Source organism: Papaver somniferum, chromosome 6 (genome assembly GCF_003573695.1).
Source record: "Papaver somniferum cultivar HN1 chromosome 6, ASM357369v1, whole genome shotgun sequence".
Taxonomy (NCBI): Eukaryota; Viridiplantae; Streptophyta; class Magnoliopsida; order Ranunculales; family Papaveraceae; genus Papaver; species Papaver somniferum.
Window position 1 is genome coordinate 122,417,612 of NC_039363.1, and position 19,573 is coordinate 122,437,184.

The 19,573-nt window shown below is 36.0% G+C and overlaps 1 protein-coding gene and 1 long non-coding RNA gene across 5 annotated transcripts; one reads left to right on the plus strand and one right to left on the minus strand.

The window, feature by feature from the left end:
- Nucleotides 1-3,471: 3,471 nt before the first annotated feature.
- Nucleotides 3,472-4,480, minus strand: LOC113289397. The gene is made up of 3 exons (XR_003330999.1): nt 4,384-4,480; nt 4,137-4,196; nt 3,472-3,500 (listed from the first exon to the last, which is right to left on the minus strand). It is a non-coding gene; the product is annotated as an uncharacterized LOC113289397 (long non-coding RNA).
- A 916-nt stretch (nt 4,481-5,396) lies between these two features.
- Nucleotides 5,397-10,667, plus strand: LOC113289109 (probable E3 ubiquitin ligase SUD1). 4 transcript variants are annotated; one of them, XM_026538285.1, is made up of 10 exons: nt 5,397-5,794; nt 5,970-6,148; nt 6,327-6,517; nt 7,091-7,415; nt 7,857-8,065; nt 8,163-8,477; nt 8,735-8,892; nt 8,977-9,146; nt 9,248-9,393; nt 9,768-10,667. In XM_026538285.1, the coding sequence occupies exons 4-10, from the start codon at nt 7,251-7,253 to the stop codon at nt 9,775-9,777; spliced, it is 1,173 nt and encodes a 390-aa protein (XP_026394070.1). In that variant the 5' UTR covers nt 5,397-5,794; nt 5,970-6,148; nt 6,327-6,517; nt 7,091-7,250; the 3' UTR covers nt 9,778-10,667. The 4 variants fall into 4 exon arrangements, with proteins under 4 accessions (XP_026394070.1, XP_026394071.1, XP_026394072.1 ...); XM_026538286.1 differs by having other exon boundaries at nt 5,970-6,517; nt 7,091-7,750; XM_026538287.1 differs by having other exon boundaries at nt 5,970-6,517; nt 7,091-7,645.
- Nucleotides 10,668-19,573: the final 8,906 nt, after the last annotated feature.

Genomic DNA, 19,573 nt, shown 5'->3' on the forward strand with positions numbered 1-19,573 from the left:
CCTCTTGATCAACAAGGTTAGCAAAATTTGGTTCAAGCAATAGGACTTATACATAAATGTGTTTCCACAACAATGCTTATGTCCACCATTGGTTATGTAATCTAAGATCTCATTTCAATCATTGAAACATTCTTAGAGGAGGTTATATAGTTGTTACACCGTTTCTCGTCAAAGCAATTTTCAAGATGATTGAAACATATCATGACTTTCGTCACATGGTAAAGATAAACTTGATCGAAGTGAAAAGCTTACCAACACATATTTTGAGATATAGATACGCGAGGTATACTCGGCTCGAAATACCAAATGTGTATAATCAAAGTCTATATATATAGCATACGACTTCTTGTATCAAAGAGTATGAGATAGAGTAGATAGACTTTTGAGTGATAGATAAGTTCAAGTCTTCACATACCTTTTTGTCGAGAAGTTCCACCGGTTCCTTGAGTAGTTCTTCTACTTGTATGATGAATCGCCATGAATTCCTTGAGCTCAACTATACTTTCTATCCTAGTCCGAGACTTAGCTATAATAGACTAGAAATCAAGACTTATAGTTTTGATCACTAACATTGACAGACATGCTTGAGATAACAACGCATGTGAGTTCGACCGAGCAATGCTCTAACACAGGTGGCATGGCAAACCAATTGCGCCACTATGGGAAAACCACTAAGAGATAGACTTTATAGCGAGCGATATTATGAATAACGCCAGTGATAATCACTCTATCGCCGACGTTATTGACTCTAGCGCCTACGGCTAGTTCTTTATCGCTATAAATATGTAACTTTCAAACTCAAAACTTACCCCAAATTTTTCTATTTTTCTCAATTTATTCTATATTTCTCAGTCTAATTTAGTTGTTCTATTTTCTCCAAATGGCACAATTAACCCAAATTGATTCGGTAACACAACTTGATTTCTCTGGAGTAGTACTTGAATGTGTCGTTAAGAAGATATGTGATAATTATAAATAAATAGGTAAGAAGCAAAGAAGTCTTCAAGTTTTGGATATTAACCAAGTCAAAACCGCAACTAAGAAAAGGCAAAGAAAAGTTCAAGGCAAGGAAAATCAAGGCAAAACAAATTTGAAGTCAAAGAAGAAGATAAACAAAGGAGACTCCATTCATGAGCGCATTAGAAGATAAACAAGATGAAGAACATTGTCCCAAATTTTTGTTTTTAAAGTATTTCCAATTATTGTCTAGTTTTATGTCTTGTAAAATGACTATTAATATTATATGGAAATTTAACGAATTTAAAAATTTGATGAATATTGTTAAAAGTCAATATTAACTCTATTCTTAATCCAATGTTGTTGAATATTGTTGAAACTTACAATTAATAATTTAAAAAAATATTAAACTTAAAGCATAATAACTTAGAAAATTAAGGAATTAAAACATAAGAACTTAAAACGTAAACTTAGACAATTGAGAAATTACAACACAAATGTTGGATAACATTTGGGCAAACATCTTAAAATATCGAAACGGTGATCAAAACGGAATTTTTTTTCCGTAGATGCGACGATATTCCTTACGAAACCTTTGTCGAAGTGCAATCATGGTTTCACCATCCGCACGACACCTTTGTTGAAATTCCATCCTGCTATCACCATCCCTTAAAGTTGGACCTTGTTGCTGAAGTAAAGCAACATACCTAGTAACTCCCTGATTGATTGTAGTGAAGCGCTGATTCAACTCTGACATATCACGATTGTTGAGGTTCATTGGTTGTTCTTGAAATTTCTCAAAAATCCTTTGCCACAATAATTGGGGATGAAATTCATTATGAGTAAGATAAATATAATTCCTGCAAATACATTCATCTTCCGCGGTAGTAAATTTTGGTTTTCGTCTCATAAATTGACGTCTCCTAATTTGACTTCTCATAATTTCACTTTCCACATTGGCACGATCAACAACTCTTCGATTTGCGGCAACACGTTGGTTTGCTTCGAACTCAGCAATGTTCATATTATCAGCTATGTTCTCTGAGGAACTCAGCAATTCTAGAAAGGTTTGGAAATTCTGGTGTGAGTTGAAATGAGATTGAAATTAGGTATTTATAGAGGGGGAAAATAGTAGTCGTTGGATGAAGATCTGATAAGCGATGATCAGAGAGTCGAGCGATAACTTGACTAGCGCTGGCGCTTTAAAGACCAGCGAGCGCGGGCTTGACAGCTATGGACACTCTATCGCTCGTTGGAAACTCTATCGTATATGCCTATATGTTATTCCTGGAATATAGGCATATGGATTTGGCAGTTTGGCATACCCATAGTGGGTGCATATATGCCAAATATCAGCGTTTGGCATGTGCATAGGAATAGGCCTTACAGATAGTACTGTCTTGAAAATAACTCAACATATTTGCTCTTTTAATAGAGTGATAAATAATCCAGGGAACATTCTGAACAATATGTACTATTAGGATGCCAACAATGAACACCTTGCAAGAAATGCTGGCTTATAAGCATTCATAAGGAAAAATTTGGAATCACTATTAACATTAGTATTTTGGAAGTAAATACTAACAATTCTAATGGTGATTTACCTTATTATACTAACTTTTTCTTAATTGCTATGTCCTTTTCAGGCCAATGTGTGGGAGAAAGGAACTACAAGGACACAACAATTGGACTCAACAGAGCAGCCAGAACATACAGAGGAGCTCATCTAGCACTGGAATGGGGCAAAGATTGCAGAAATCCAACATAAACTTTACAAAAGAAGATGATGAAACTTTACAGGCCATTAAGAAGGGTTACCAGATGGAGGTTCAAGAAAGATTTCAAGTAGGATTCAACCAAACTCATGGAGGGAATTTTGAAGCTATTGATTTTTTCTTAGGCACCTTAATTAAAGTAGCTCCTCATCATAACCTCTCGGCGATTAGATTAGCAAAAATTGGAAATGCCTAAGGGTGCACACGGTACGGTTCGACTTGGTTCTTGACGAGACCGAGTACCTGTACCTCCCTAGCCTCGGTTCCAAAATTTTGGACCGGTACCTGTACCTTGTACCTCGGTTCCGGTTCCATTCGGTACCAGGTACGGTACCGGTTCCAATCGGTTCTTTTCCAGACAGAAATATGTCTTTTTCTCTGACAATCTAAGTACATGTTTTTTACCTGTTTTTCAATATATTAAGTAATAACTCATACTTAGAACAAAGCAACAATTAATAAGTAGCTATATTACTAGCAAACCAAACAAACAAAGTCTTGAAAACCTGAGTAGCAGTAGGCAGTAGCAGTGTAGCACACAAACTGACAATCTCACAATCACACACACTAAAGTCTGGGAAATCCTAAAAAACAACAATTAGCAGTAGACAGTAGCCACAGACACACACACTAAGTCTTGAAAATGAGAAAATCTGAAAAAAGAACAACTAGAAGTGCATCTAGTGATGCAGTAGTCTTGAATCTTGATCTTCTAATCCATATCAGCAACACTTGTGGTGTCATCAGTGTTGATAGGACCAAGTAACGCTGCCAAACAAATAATAGTAGTTAGTAACTCAATATCATCTCAGCTTGCATCACAACTCATTTAACCCATCAACATACATAACAACTCTTCATTAGACTCAATTCATTAATCAGCTAAACATCCTAGAATGATCAACATCCAGAAGACCAAACTTCAATTCATAATTAAGATGAGAACTACAAAACCACCACCAAAACAAATTAACACCCTAATTTCTCAAATTAACTACACAGATCAAGATACACATTACCAGATCAATAACAAAACATGAACCTGAATTAAGGCAAGTACTAGCTTGTTATTAGCAATTCAGCTAAACTTTCAATCCAAAGATTTTGCAGCTCATACTCAAAATCAAGATAACATCTGGATCTTCTCAACATCATTCAATTGATCAATTCTCATCCAAACAAATCCAAAAACAAAACCCTAACCCTAAAGTCACAAATTCAGTAACATAAAACAGAGCATAGCATCACAATTCAATGAAACACACATCAATTAGATAAGATCTCAATCTTTCAAACATTAAACAACAAAACTAAAGCAAAACCCAGATTTTATTTAACACCCTAATTTCATTAACAAAAATAATGAAAAATCAAAAGAAAAGATTAAGAAGATAGAATTCTTACCAAATCCAAGCCAAATCAATCAACTCTTGCAAATCTGATGAACAAGTCTTAATTACAAATCTGAAAAATCAAAAGATTAAAGGTAGAATTATTAGATTCAGATTCTCAGAAGATTCAGAATTATTACAAATCTCAATTACAAAACCCTAGGTTCAGTTCGCTTACCCTTTGAATAAACACTTGAGATTCAAAGTAGGTTCAGTTCGCTTACAAATCTTAATTACTTACCGTTTGAATCAACACTTACCCTTTGAATCAACACTTGTAATGGAGAAGAGAAGATTGTCGCTCGTCTCTGTTAATCAACATTTGTAATGGAGAAGATTGTCGCTCGTCCCTTCTCAGACAGAGAGGAGACGGAAAAAAGAAGAAGAAGAAAATGAGAAGAGAAACAGAAACCCTATAATGTTCGATTATATACCCCCTCTAATCTAACGGCTAATACTGATCCCTTATCCCCTAAATCTAACGGCTATAATCATTCAGGACATTCGGTCCGGTACGGCACGGTACTTGTACAGGACCGTGTACCTGTACCCCCAGACCTCGGTTCCTATTTTTTGGACCGGTACCTGTACCTTGTACCTCGGTTCGGTCCAAAACCAAGTACGGTTCCACCGGTTCCGGTTCGGTCCATTGGTCCGGCTCGGTTCCTGTGCACCCTTAGAAATGCCTAACCTCCAACAGTTTTTTGATACTCTCCGGCCAGTTCATGTTTAGACTGCTGAGACAAATATTTATAACTCTCAACCAATTGTGGTTGTTCAGCATGATGTTAGTCTTAGCTTATCTTAGCACCGTTATGTATCTTAGAGTTAGTCTTCCCTTTTTCGGGCACTCTCTCTATTAAAAAAAAGCTACATAGCTAGACATGAGATACCTCTCTGTTAAAAAAAAACTACTCCCTCCGTCTCTTATATATAGGCGGAGAAGTAGAATTCTCTTAGAATAAATTCTTTTTTTGTTTTTATAAATTTATCTAATGTTGCCTAATTTATTCTCATCAATTTCAATATATTTATCTAGAAAATATGAAAAATATCAATAAAATAAAATTTTTTATTTATATCCCATTAAAATATTAAAATAATATAATTCTTCTCGAAAATTACCACCTTTACATGAGATACCAATTGATAATCAGAAGACCAACCATAAAAACTTTTTAGACTTTTGGGCAAGTGGGGTCAAAAAGTTTATTTTTCTTGCATTTAAGTCCCTGTTTGTTTGTTTGGGCAAACGAAAAGGTCAAACAAAAAAGACAAATCTCTGGATACTGAGCACTGCACAGACGAGCTCTTGCTAACAAAAAGAAAATGGTAGGAAAAAGCAGCAAAAATGGGTTTCAGTTTTTCCACCAAAAACCTCTCATACACCACACCAGTAGAGACTCTGCACTGGTGAAGAAAAGGATAGTGAGAGACTCAATAGAGACAGAAAATGGGAAGAGGGTTGGAAACCAGAGAAATTATCAACATGAAAGAGAGAGTAGACGAAGATGAAGAAGAAGAGGAAGAGCAGATTTGCAGGATTTGTTATGCCCTGGTGATTCTGAAAACCCACTTCAGTACCCTTGTGCTTGTTCTGGGAGTATGAAATTTCTTCACCCAAAATGTTTCCTCCGCTGGATGAAGCAACGCATCACTCCTAAATGCGAGGTTCACTCTTTCTCTATCTCAATCAATTTGTTACTTAGGGTTTTATACTTTTATTTTAGTCCGACAAAAAAAACACACACAAAACTAAATATAGAAATTTGATGAAACAAGGGATTTTGCCTTGTATTTTTTTTATGTAGATTGTAGACTAATGTTGCTAGTATGATTTTTACAGGTGTGCAAACATAAATATTCTGTATATCGTGTTTATGCTGAGAATACTCCAACAAGACTACCTCTCAGAGAGTTTGTGGGTGGGATTGCAATGAAAGCATGCCATGTTCTGCACTTCTATCTGCGGTTCAACTCCATGTGGCTCCCTTAATTGCATTTTGGACATGGCGTTTGAGTTTAGTAAGGAGCCTTTCTGAAATTCAGGGATTAGTTCATAGTCATATGTCTCCTTCAACAGTTATGATGGACTGGTTGTATGGATCTGTAATCAATGTCTTCTATATGATCTGGGTGTGTGTCTTTGCTTTAATAATGGGAATAGATAATCATATTCATATTGCTCATGAAATTGGTGAAGGTGCTGGGGAACCGCAAGCTATTGCTGGTGTAAGAAATGAGGATCATGTGGCACTGGGGTTAAGATTGTTGGTAATATTGTTGGTAGCTCCTCTTCTTCGTATTTTTCGAAGAGTGGTGGTGATTGCTATCTCCATGTTTGATGTTCCTCTACGACGTACTGGTGCTTTTCTGGTCGCGATTATCTTATTTGTAAGTTCCAATCCTTTTTACCATTCTATTTACATTAGTGGTACCAGGAATGTCAGCTTTAATTGATAATATATGAGTTGCTTCCTAGTGGTTCAACATAAATGATGAACCAAACAATTATTGCACCAGATTGTAAACTTACCTCACTGGAAAAGTTCAAAAAATTTCATGATAAGTTAGGCATATGACATATAGTACAAATATAGATATATCAAGTTCTAATATGGTGAATGATACTGTTATACGTTTAAGATCACTTCCAGTTATAACAATTACAAAGAAGAAGTATTCAATTATCTCAAACCACTGCTGGTTTATTATGTGAGCTTCTATTATCTTTGTTGGACCAGACATTGAGCTCGACATGTTTTCGCATTTATCTAAGTCTTGTAAGTTGTATCATTGTGACCTAAGTCTCACTTTCCGTTTCTTTTTCGCTTATTTCAGTATGAACCTTTTTCTGCATCCATCAAGTATACTTATGTGCAATTCTGTGACTGTTCACAAATCTTTTGTCTGAGGATTTCATACATTATATTACTATAATTACACTCTCTCTTTCTCTCTTTGCAGTATATGATTGCCAACGGTGTGCTGATATTGGTGCCGTTCTCGTTAGGACGAATTATTCTGCATTGTCTTTCATGGCTTTTCTTTGTGGCTTCGTCGATTTTCATGCTTTTTATAGAGTCAGCACTCTATATAGGAAATAACTCAGTGAAGAACGCATCACATGTCGTTACAAATTTGTCTGCTGAAATTCAGAATGATTGCCTGCTTTCATGTGCTACAAAAGTGGTTGTTGAAACCCTGGCTGCAAACAGTATTGGACCAGGAGAAGCCTCAAGCAGCGTATGCAAGCCACTTTCAATGTACCAAAGCTCAGACCTATAAGATGGTATTACTCTTGCAACTGGATATACGATTGTTGTGTCTTTGGTCTTCGTTTGCTCTGGTATCCCTATCAGAACTGTTGCATCAAAGATATGCTACTATGTGAGGGTATTCCTGAGAATTATAATATATCCATTCTTTCTGATAATTCATCTTGGAGTCGTTCCTTTGGTGTATGGTTGGTGGCTGGATGTTTGTACCATTACGATGCTTGGGAACTCATTTTCTGATAGGGTAGAATTCTTTTTGAAATTCCCTTTATTAAGTTCTTCGATGCATTGGGCGGTAGGAATCATATACATGTTCCAGATACACATTTCTACTAGCCTTCTTCAAAGGGTATCATTCTTTAGCCTATTTGATGAAATTGACTTCCTTACTGTGTAATCACCAGTTTCTTGTGTAGTAATTTTTGATGATATATTACCTTTAACTATTTGTTCAGGTTTTGCGTAAAGAAGTTCTAGAGTTTCTTCAGAATTTAGCAGATCCAATCAGCATCATTTTACATGGACTTACGAATGAGGTGCATTTGCAAGCTAGTCGATTCCTGTTCTCAATTGCCGTTAATGGCATTTTGATGATATATCTAGTATATTTACCGGTTACACTGGCCATTTGGTTAGCACCAACCATCTTCCCTCTGCATATTTCGTAAGTTGCCACCTACTACTTGTGTACCACATTTCTACTTCTTATTTTGTGTTTGCTGCGGCTGGTAACACTAAACCAGGTTCTATCCAAATTGCAGTGTATCTGAGCCATTCACAGAGATTCCTGTAGTCATGCTTCTGCTCCAGTTATGCTTACCTTATGCAATTGAACTGCGGGAAACAGTTGCCGATCTAATCCATCAGTGGGTTACCTCAGTTTGCTGTGTACTTGGCTTAAGTGATTTCTTGTGTTCGAGACCTGGGGACATTGGCGGGAAGGACAATGTGAAAGTGGAAACGGAGCAGGACGAAGTGCATGATGGAATTGCTGCTCAAGATCCAAAAGAAAGTACTTTCACCTCACAGAATTTTGATGGTGTTGAAAACTGTGCAAGTGATCCGAGTGATAATGGGTAAGTGATTTTAACTGTGTAATCTCTGTTTATGATTTTGAGTAGCAGAAAAAAAATTAGTTTTATGATTTATCATATTCACGTTCCGAATACGATATGCCAAAATATATTCATAGTGAAATATCTAAGATGTTAAGTAATTTCTTTTGAAATGTCAAATTTGGTGATATATTATTTTCAAGCACCTGGTACTGTATCTTGTCTTCGGTACCAAATTTAAGCTTAAATCTTCTGCTGGATCTCTCAACTATTTGCAGCTATGCTTTGGTACTCCGTGTTGTGTTGTTGGTTGTACTGGCATGGATAACGTGGCTCCTCTTCAGTTCATCTTTGACTATCGTATCCCTACCACTAGGACATGTACTGTTCAGTTTCTTTTCTAATCTCCCAATAACTCATGGCATCGAGTGCAATGGTAATGTAATTGTAGAGACTGTAGTTTCTGCTCAGTTCCATGCTTATTACTGTTATTAACTAAACTTCTTACTTCTTTCCTTAGATCTGTATGCCTTCTTTATTGCAAATATTTCCATCTGGACTTCTTTCACTGGAGCAAGATACTTCATCAGGCACTTTAAACTTAAAGCAGGGATAACGCCTTTACGGTTCAGGGATTTCTGCAAGTTGTTTTGCATTATCGTTGAGAGTTGTGTTATATTATCACTTTGGGTATGGGATTGATTCCACAGATATTTTCTATTTCTCTCTGAGCAATGAGCATTCTATTTAAAATCCGACTTCTAATGTTGATACCTGTCTTTTGGTTTCAGATCATTGTTATTCCAGTGTTAATAGGGCTTTTATTTGAGTTTTCATTCATGGTGCCAGTTGGAGCATTGGTGGTTAAAGGCCCACCTTTGCTCTTGTGTCAGGATTGGGCAGTGGGGTTCTTCTTCTTTAAGCTGGGAGAACATTGGTATGTGCTGTAACTCTTTACTGCGTGTATCACTTTCAAATAGCATCTAGTGATGGACCCTTAGGATGGAGGTGCACATAGTGTCACGGCGAAAATGTGATCGACATATTCCATGAGTGGGACAAACTGGGGTTTATGTCTAATTGATTCATCAAAGAAGCGTCTCGAGCATGAAACTCTAGAATTTGCCTACATAGATATACACAGCTCTTAGAAGCCTCTCTGAATATTAAAAAAACTTATAAAGTCTGAGATTACTAATTCAGAGACAAGTTTTCGCTGGGTTCAAAATTTGCTTTCGCTTCAAGTTACTTGAATTTTGGCAAGGAACTGTTATCTTCTAACATTTGTATCGACTGTTTTTCGTTATACAGGTGTTGCTGAACCATAAAATTGTTCTGGTAGATGAAAGCTGGCGGACTAAGTTGGAGAGGATGAAACATCATGATTTCTTGAAGCTTCCAGGGAGTTGGATGCTGCAGGAGATATTGATCCCAATCGTTATGAATCTGCTAATGTCTCTCTGTCTTCCCTACGTTTTCGCAAGATGGATAGTCCCCTCGCTTGGTTTTTCGCTAACAGTAAGCTCAACTGTCAATCGGTTTACTTGGATAGCCTATGTGACCATAATTGTACTGTTTTCCTGTGCCAAAAGATTTCCAGTTTGGATCACCAGCCTTCACAATTCAGTGCGAGATGACCTTTATTCCAGTTTGGGGCTACAAAATTTTGGTGAAGCAGCAATAGAGTGCGAAAATGAGATTGGTAAGTTGGTGAGATGGATTTCACAGTCTCACGGACGCTAATGTGTGGGATACACTTAGATTTAATGTCACCTAGGAAGTATCTTAAAACTCAAAAGCGAGCTGTTTAGCTGTTATGTTATTTTGTTTTCTTGGCAGAGCTTCTTTTGTTACTGGCAGCAACTTTGAGAGAGAATCAAGTGATTCAATTGCCTTAAACTGTGAAATAAGCTCCACAGTGTTGCTTGTAAATACTCGGAAGAGGGGCTTGGCTTAGCGAGTAGGATTTTCTTTACTACTATAGAAAGGAAGGTTTCGGTTCATATTTTAAAGTTTTATCTAATAACATGTCGTACTAGAGTACTGCAAAACGCAATTTAGACATGAATTCTAGTGTATTTGCAATCTTCAGTCTCTGGCATGTCTGCTGGGGAGCCACTGATTCTGATGCGATATTATGTATAGCTTGGATTGGGTGTTAGACCTGGTCTTTTTGTGCATTTCTTGATTAATGACATATTTTTCAGACAATTGGTCATTTGCTGTAGATATTTTCTGGTCATGCTAATATTGTATATCTCAGAATCGATATGGAGGAATTTTTCCTTGATCAAGTTCCTTATATCCACAATCCAGCCAGAATGAAATAATCGGTTTAGATGATTGGTTCCAAACTTCCAATACGGTCTGCAAATGTGTATTGTGTTGGTTCTATTGTCGCATTGGATCCTAATACCGTCCTCGCCACATATTTGTAAACAGTAAGTTCTTGCATCCCAACTAAAATTAGAAACAGCTTGAATTGGATGCTAGATCATTCCGTTACTCGCATATTCAGCCACTTTGGCTTGTCTTGCTATAAAAATACCCCATCTGAAAGACACAAAAATTGTGGGATTTAAATGCCCTTTTGACCATTTAGCGTATAGACAAAATTTGATGGTTACACTTCCAATGGATGATTTTATCGACTTCTTTAGGGTGAGTTGGCAAAACACACAATCTTACCTATTGGTGGGGCAAAAAGAATACGGGCTCGAGGAGATTTTATGGGACTAGCCTCTGCAAACCTATGCAATCAGGAGGCTTGTGTTTGAGAGATGCTAGAAAATTTAACTTAGCATTGGCTACGAAGGTAGCATGATGAGTAGTAGTTCAGGAACCCAATTCACTTTGGTAAAAAACTTTGTAACCCGTTTATATTTTAGAAAGAAAAGTCCCTTAAAAGCCAAATCACTAGATAAAGGATCTTGGATTTGAAAGTGTTTATGTTAGGCCTAGAGCTTATTAACAAGTACCGTATATGGGAAGTAGGGAATGGTTTAGATATCAATGTTCGGGAAGACGGCTGAATCGCGGGCTTAAGTGGTAACCTAATGCAATATAATATTCAAAGTAATGAATCTATAACACTTGTGGCACATCTCGTTGATCCTGTCACTAAAAAGTGAAATTTCTCTGTTATAAACTCTATCTTTCCTTCAGACATAGCATCTTTGATCTGTAAAATCTATTTGTTTCTAGACAAATTAAATAAACAAAAACAAAACAAGCTTAGATGAACTCTAACAAAATCAGAAAATTATATAGTTAAATCAGTGTATGATAAGCTTAATGAAAGAGGTTTAGATGTGGTTAGCCTTCTCTTCTGGAAACTTTCTGGAAAACTTTACGGAAACTAAACATATCTCAAAAAATAAATGTTTTCTTTTGGAAATGCATCTAAAATGCTTTGTCCACTAATACAAAATTATATGGAAAAGTAAAAGATATTGATCCTTCTTGCCCAATGTGTGGAGAAGAACTGAAAACAACAAAACATCTACTCTTTTACTATAGATATACAAAATATGTAAGGGAACAAGAACCTAATCCAATTAGAATTCAATTTGATCTGACAGTCAGTATTCCCGGCTTATGTAAACAATGGTTTCATAACAGGTGCTGAAATTGTAGGGATTAAAGGGCAAACAAACACCGCACCACTTGTAGGGGAAATCCATATAGAATTATCCCTTCAAGAAACTAGATCTTTGGATCGACGTAGAATGAACGATAATAAGATGCAAATAAAAGAAGCAATAAGTAAAGAACACAAGACTTAACGTGGTTCGACAATATGCCTACGTCCACAACTGGCTACGACTTCCTCTTGATTATTACAGAACCACCAAACAGAGAATTACACACTTAACGACTGACAAAGCAATCTACAAGCTATGATCCAACAAGGTTGATCATAAACCCTAAAGAAACTCTGATGAACAAACGATCTTTTACTCCGAATAATGTCTTCAATCAACCTGAGATAATATCTATCTCATAACTGAGGCTCCTTTATAACTGATGTCTCCAACACCAACGATGTGTACTCTCTTAACTGGACAGAATATATATACCAAGGAGGATCCCTTCCTGAACGAAGGCCTCCTCCGAAACGACGATCTCCTCCTGAAATGAACACCTCTTTGTAAACAAACAAGGCGATCTTCTCGTCACCCGACGATGCTTTATACAGCTTCGTAACAAATACTTCTTCAACGAACTATTCTTTCTCAGACCATAACAATGTACTCTCTCAAGACCAATCGTGTATCTTTCAACACCAGAGAATGGTCTATCTCTCTCACTAAACTCCACCCTAAAAGGTGGGATGGATTCCCTTGAAACCTTAGAGAACTACATTGTGTATCCTCTAATTATCTCTTGAAAACCATACATTTGTATCACTATATAAGCCCCCTTATATAGTAGTCACAAACTTGGCATCTAAGTGAACTTAGCTTCCAAGTATCTTCTTAAAGATGGAAACCATGAATAAGCTTTACTAATTAAATTGGGAGACTGATTAGGAAACACTTACTCAACAAGAAACCCCTCAATAGGTTTCCTTAGCAGGCTTCGGAACTTTCCAAACCCAAAGGCGGGTTTCGGAATTTTCCAGAACCTTCTAGAAACTTCGAAAATACTTCAACAAAAGTCGTATCTCAACCTAGAAAGGAATGGAAAAAATGAAAAAGTTAGATTTCAACGAAGCTCATTTTGCCATCATCATAGACTTCTTAATAGATCGTAGGGGATATTAGAAACAATTTGTAATGCAGCCCAAGTAAGTATTTAATGGGTTGTTATGTGGTTTAATGAATTAAATGATTTTTACATTTCAAGTCCTTGTGTGTATGTCGAAATTCTAAAAATTTCACATCGGAAAGTCATTTACGGCTAGGAAAGTTTCTTATCATAACTTATTATCCCAGCCGTAACGCAGACACAGGTGATTCTGTACTGAATTTACGGTTACAAGCTCCTAGTTTCCTAATAATAACTATTGCTTACAACTGGGAGATAATAAGTTTTCATCCGATAGTCCTCACTTACGGCTTGGATGTAGTATTTGTCCCATCCGTAAGCAGACTTTACGGCTGGGTGGACCTTATTTTCCAGCCGTAACTGCAGAAATAAACTTAAGTTTTTAACGAATTAGAATAAACAAGTTTGTAATGGGAGTTAAGTATGAGGTTTTCCTGGCTATTTGAGGATATGTTTCATCGTATTTGTTAGAGCACTGCTCGGTCGAACTCGCAAGCGGTGTTATCTCAAGCTTGTTTGTCAAGTTTAGTTATCAAAACTATAAGTCTTGATTTCTAGTCTACTTATAGCTAAGTCTCGGATTAGGATAGTAAGTGTAGTAGCATTAGAATTCACGGCGTTCATCGATTGAACAAGAAGAACTACTAAGGGGAGCTTGTGGAACTTCATCAACAAAAGGTATGTGGATACTTGAATTCATCTATCACTCAAAAGTCTATTTACTCTGTCTATTTGAGACAAAAGTCATGTAACTATATAGACTTCGATTATACACATTTGATATTTCGAGATGAGTTTAACTTGCTTACATATTTCTCGAAATATGTGTTGGTAAGATTTCGCTTTAACCAAGTTCATCTTATATTATTGGCGAAAGTCAAAAGATGATCATGTGAAAATCTCCTTGTAACATCTTACATGATTTGTGTGAGACAATCATTTGATGTAGAATCAGAATGTTTCGTACTGATCATTCGACCACTTGAAAATTGATTTGAAGCTAATAGTTTGTGTGAGACAGCTATTGTCGTCTTCCAAGAATGTTTCAATGATTGAAATGGGAGTTTAGAACAATTAACCATGATTGGATATAGCACAGTATGCGTACTTGTATGCTAACTGCTGCAAGTTATTCCAAGTCCGGGAACCATAGTATGCATACCCGTATGCGTACTGGTTGGTTAATGAAAGTCCGAGAACTTAGTATGGATACCGGTATGATACTGGCATGAGTTTCAAGTTCCGGAAATTCAACTGAATTTGGAAGGTATGCTTACCCGTTAGCATACTGGCGAACCCAAACTTAGTCCGGCTACTTAGGCATGCGTAGCCGTTTGCATACTTGAGTAGGTTATGTTTTAAAATCGGTTTGTTCATGAACTAATATATTTATATAATAAGGAATGTAATCTTTTGCAAACCGTGGCTATAATGTTCATGAATTGATTCGAGTGAATCGTAATCGATTTTGCTTCAATTGTGTCTTGTATACTTCTATAAGAATATAAACAATTGAACAACTCTATTACTAGTTTCATTTGAGTCATTTGAACTAGTTATGGTTAATATGAGTAAGGTTGATATGAAAGTGTTCATATGGCTAACTTCGGTTAACTATTGTTGAGTCAACAAGGTGCACACATTTAGGTACGGTTACTCATATCTAAATAAAGTCACTTTTCATTTATGCGTTACAAGCTAAGTTCGACCTAACAGTTGAAAGATATTAGCTTGAGTCTAATCAGGTTTTCATCTAACGGTGAATATCAAGGTAACATTGATTGCAAACCCCGATTTGAAGACTATATAAGGGATAACTCTAGAAACTGGGAAACCTAATCCCCACACCTCCTGTGTGATACTAGTTGCGACTATAATCGGTTCCCCTTTAACCTTAGGTTTTTAAACTGTAGGTTAACGACTTGAATATTTCATTGGGATTGTGAAGCCAGACCCAACTATTTTCTCTGTAGTTGCATGTTCTAATCTTGTTGTTTTCTATCGTATTGAGTACTAGCTTCTCTAAGATTTGCTCGAGATTTAATCTCCGATAGGCAAGATAAAAAGTAGTCACAAACATCTTCGTCTCATCGTTTGTGATTCCACAATATCTTGTTTTGCTACCATACGATTAAGATTATTGTGAGGTAATTGATATTTCTAGGTTATCTTTCAGGAATATATGTCCAGTATATCAATTGGTTCTTGTTCACCTTGATTTATCAAAAGACGGAACAAAACTCATAGGTATTTTTGTGAGAGACAGATTTATCTATTCAATAGACTTTTCTGTGTGAGACAGATTGGTTTATCAAGTCTTCGACTTTGGTTCGTAGCAACTCTTAGTTGTGGGTGAGATCAGATAAGGGAATCAAGTGCGCAGAATCCAGCGTGGTTCTAGAGGAGCAAAGAACGTGATTGTACCTTGATCAATGTGAGATTTGTTAGGGATCAACTACATTCCAGTCCAAAGTTAACTTGGAGTAGGCTAGTGTCTGTAGCGGCCTAATACAATGTGGTGTTCAAATCTAAACTACGTCCCGGGGTTTTTATGCATTTGCGGTTTCCTCGTTAACAAAATTTCTAGTGTCCGTGTTATTTCTTTCCGCATTATATTTGTTTATATAATTGAAATATCACAGGTTGTGCGTAAGTTCAATCAATTGTGAATCCAACCTTTGGTTGTTGATTATATTGATTGACACTTGGATATTGGTTTTTGATACGTCCAATTTATTTCTTATATTCAACCGGGCTCACAAATTCATATTTGTTTGATTGCATATTGAATTGAGAAATAGAGATACAACCCTTGTATGTACTTTTCTTAAGATTGAGTCTGACTGTCTAGTTGATTCTCTTGAAAGTATATTGGAGTTAGTCCATACAGATTGCTAAGCGAAATATTAGGTGTAGTTGTTAGACCCTCGCTTTTTCAACTGGTATCAGAGAAGGCAAACACGTTTAAGACCTCATAAGTCTGTGTTCGTAGCAATATGACTTTATGGATACTAGTGCTATCTCTGGTAAATGCATTACCAGAAGTAAAAATTATGTTTCTATGAAATCTATTAAAGAGAAAAAATTGTCAATCTCGAATATAGATGAACATTATGCTCCAACAAAATGTATTGATAGATGTTATCCTGATTATTTTACCGACGAGTCTGACTCTGAAGTTGAAAAGGAAACAGCTAAACAGAGTGTGATTTTAAAACTTATTAGAATCCAGGATGATAAAATCAATCGGTTGAAACACAAAGTCAATATGCTTATTTGTACGGTAACTGATCGTGACTCTCAATTAAAGGTTCTCCATGAAGAAAACTCCTTAGTTTGTTCTTCACGAACCTTAATAGAGGCTAAACTCAAAGAGAATGCCTTGGGTATTGAACAAATTTTGAGTAAACTCTCTATTCAAGGATGTTCTGAAGTGTCAGATTTTAACTCAACTGAGGCTTCAGTTCCAAAAGCTAAATCGCAATCCCTTCCTATTGGAAAAGATGTGACTGGTTACTCCTCTAATCAAGGAATCTCCATATCACACGGAAGGAAGAAATCTCCTAACGATGGTGTTAAATTTTTCACTATAATCACTTTGGTGATCATAAAGTGTGTCTCTTTTGTGATTCAAAAGGACATGTTGAACGTAAGAGCAAATCTAAGATGAGTGACAATTCTATTGTTCAACTTCAACACACCTTAGATTCAATTCTCAAAGGTGTAACTGACATTTCACTACAAAGAAAACGACCAAAAGCTACTTGACCAATGGTAGTGGCCTATTCAAATCTTTAGTTGCCTATCACTTTATGCAATTAATGTTAGTTGCCCAGCCTTAGTCGCGTAACAGGTTGTTGTGTTATGTTTAAAGCAACAAGCGCGTAATGGTTAGTTGGTCGCCATGTCTAAAGCTACTAGTTTGGCTAATCAGCCAATAGTCGTCACCTAATAGGTAAATCCACTAATTTGTGTAGTCGTCAGGCTATTAGCGAAAACATTAAAGCAATTGATTTTTTGTTAATTGTTTGGTTGATTTTGCATCTAAAATTTTTCCAAGTGCCTTACAACATTAGACTAAAACATACACAATTGTTTTTTAGTGGCTTAACTTTGAGAGCCACTTGTATATCTAAATAGTTAAATCAACAAACATACTTTAATTAAATGCCATATTTTTTAGCGTAATTTTTGCGATTAATAATATTTTGTTTCCTAATTGGTAGATCGGTGCCTTTATTATCATTTAGCTAATTGCCTTATTTACTGCCATAATTTTGCGGTTAATAAAATATTTATTTTCAATTTGGTAGACCGATGTCTTTGCTATTATTTTATTAATTGCCTTATTTTCGGCCATAATTTTTGCGGTTAATTTTATAGATCTACATAAATGAAATTTCAATTAAAGGGGATTTTTTAATTAGCAACCACGAAACAATTTTCTGTTGATTTTTGGAAAAATACCAAATAATAAATATATAAAATAGTTATATATTTAAAAAAAAACAGATCATTATATTGAGCCGTGGAACGGTTACACCAAAAACAAATTCTTTATAAATCTGTAATACGCAACGATTACAAATTACCGAAATAAATAAATAAATAATAAAATGACATCAATACATTAAGTAGAAGAAACCTTCTTCAGTTGTAGGCGCGCGGCTCTTTGGAAAGCAGGAGTAATGACTATCCAAAATCTAGATGCGATATCCAAGCCTAGGAAATGTCATGAACAACATTGTATCACGAATATATAAAATGAGCGAGGGATTAAAGAATTCATAACCTTAATAACTACGACTATAGTACCATAAAGGTCCGATGCATAAAATAGTCACCATGCCGGTTAACAGATTTGCTTTCGACATAGTGTATTATATTCAGCACCAAAAGATAGATGAGCAAGTGTTATATTAGCTCTCCACAAAACGAAGCCCGTAAAAAGCATTCAACTCTAATCATGTTCGATTCATTTTCCAAATCTTCAACGAGGAAACTCACATCTGCATTGAAGATACTTGGATACTCTCTTTGTTAACAACAACATGGATATTGTGCTTGAAAGTCATCTAGCCAGTGGACATGCAAACCATCAAACAACACAAACAATCGAAAAATGGAAAAATAAAAAATAAAATAAAAGATTTAGGGTCCCAAGCAGTAATCACCAATCTTAAAGTAGTTTCATCTTATTCCAAATAACTTGCAAGTTCCTCAGTTGAAATGGTAGAGTATAACATTCAGGTAACTTCGAACTCCTGATACAATTGTTGAAGTTCACATCATCCATGAATAGCTTTGTGTTCCTGTAAGCATCCTACAACAATGAAAATAACATTATGTTATTGTCGAGCTTCCTCCAAAACTCAAGCAGAACTGCTGGTCATTTTACACGGTTATGCATAATATAAACAAAATGTATAAGCAGTGAGGTGTATCCACTCTCTCTATCTAATAACTCCCGCTTGCAAGAACAGAAAAGTCACAGTGGGAAACACAACACAAGTAGTTCTGAACCATGTGGTTCGTAATGTAAACTGGTAATAATTGACTATATGACTATATCTGGTTCAGGGAGAACATATCAATAGATCATATTGTGCCCAAGGTGTCTCTTCCCCCCACAAAGAAAATGTCATCAGAGCGGGCACTAGCTGTCACATAACTACAAACTAAGTGGGAAATAAACAAAATCAAACACAAAACCATGACAGGTCTAATTGAAAAATAAGGGCGTTATGCAATTACAAGAAAGTAATTTCATTCCCAGTAACTAGTTATCCTGGGATTCTTATATGACTCTCGGAAACCAGCGTACACGCTTAACTTGTGAGCAGATAAAAGCAGTAATGGACTTGTGAAGAAACAAGGAACAAATTGTTACCTTACATTTTGGCACAAGGTTTATCGCTTTCGGTTAAGTTTCAACTACCTATACGGTTTTTGAGTTGTATCCAAAGCCCTAGTTCGGACAACACTCTCTTGACTACTAAAGAACTAGAAATCAAAACAACTAGTCGTATTTAACTTAAAACTTAAATGTGTGATCACAATAAATATATTTTATGTAAGTGCACATGAAATATCCCTATGTATAGCATCTATTAATCATAGCAATATGGTGGAATGCATTAGATCCAGTCCATGGCATTTACCAAATTTTCATGTTAAATTGATTGAAAAGATAAAATAATTAAAAAAAATAATAATTAAAAAGTAAACAATGAAACAAGGAAAAAAAGAAGGTAATTCGGAAATACTAAAGAGGACATTATTGTTGTCGGTATTCGGTGATGGTATCAAGTTGTTGTTTATCTTTTTTCCTTCTGGTGTAGCATCAT

Bases quoted from the DNA above. Each gene is read 5' to 3' on its own strand.
- LOC113289109 (XM_026538284.1), top strand. From the start codon at position 7,251: ATGTCGTTACAAATTTGTCTGCTGAAATTCAGAATGATTGCCTGCTTT. The intron at 7,416-7,856 runs GTATTACTCTTG...CTATTTGTTCAG, and splicing joins AAGCTCAGACCTATAAGATG to GTTTTGCGTAAAGAAGTTCT. The intron at 8,066-8,162 runs GTAAGTTGCCAC...TCCAAATTGCAG, and splicing joins ATCTTCCCTCTGCATATTTC to TGTATCTGAGCCATTCACAG.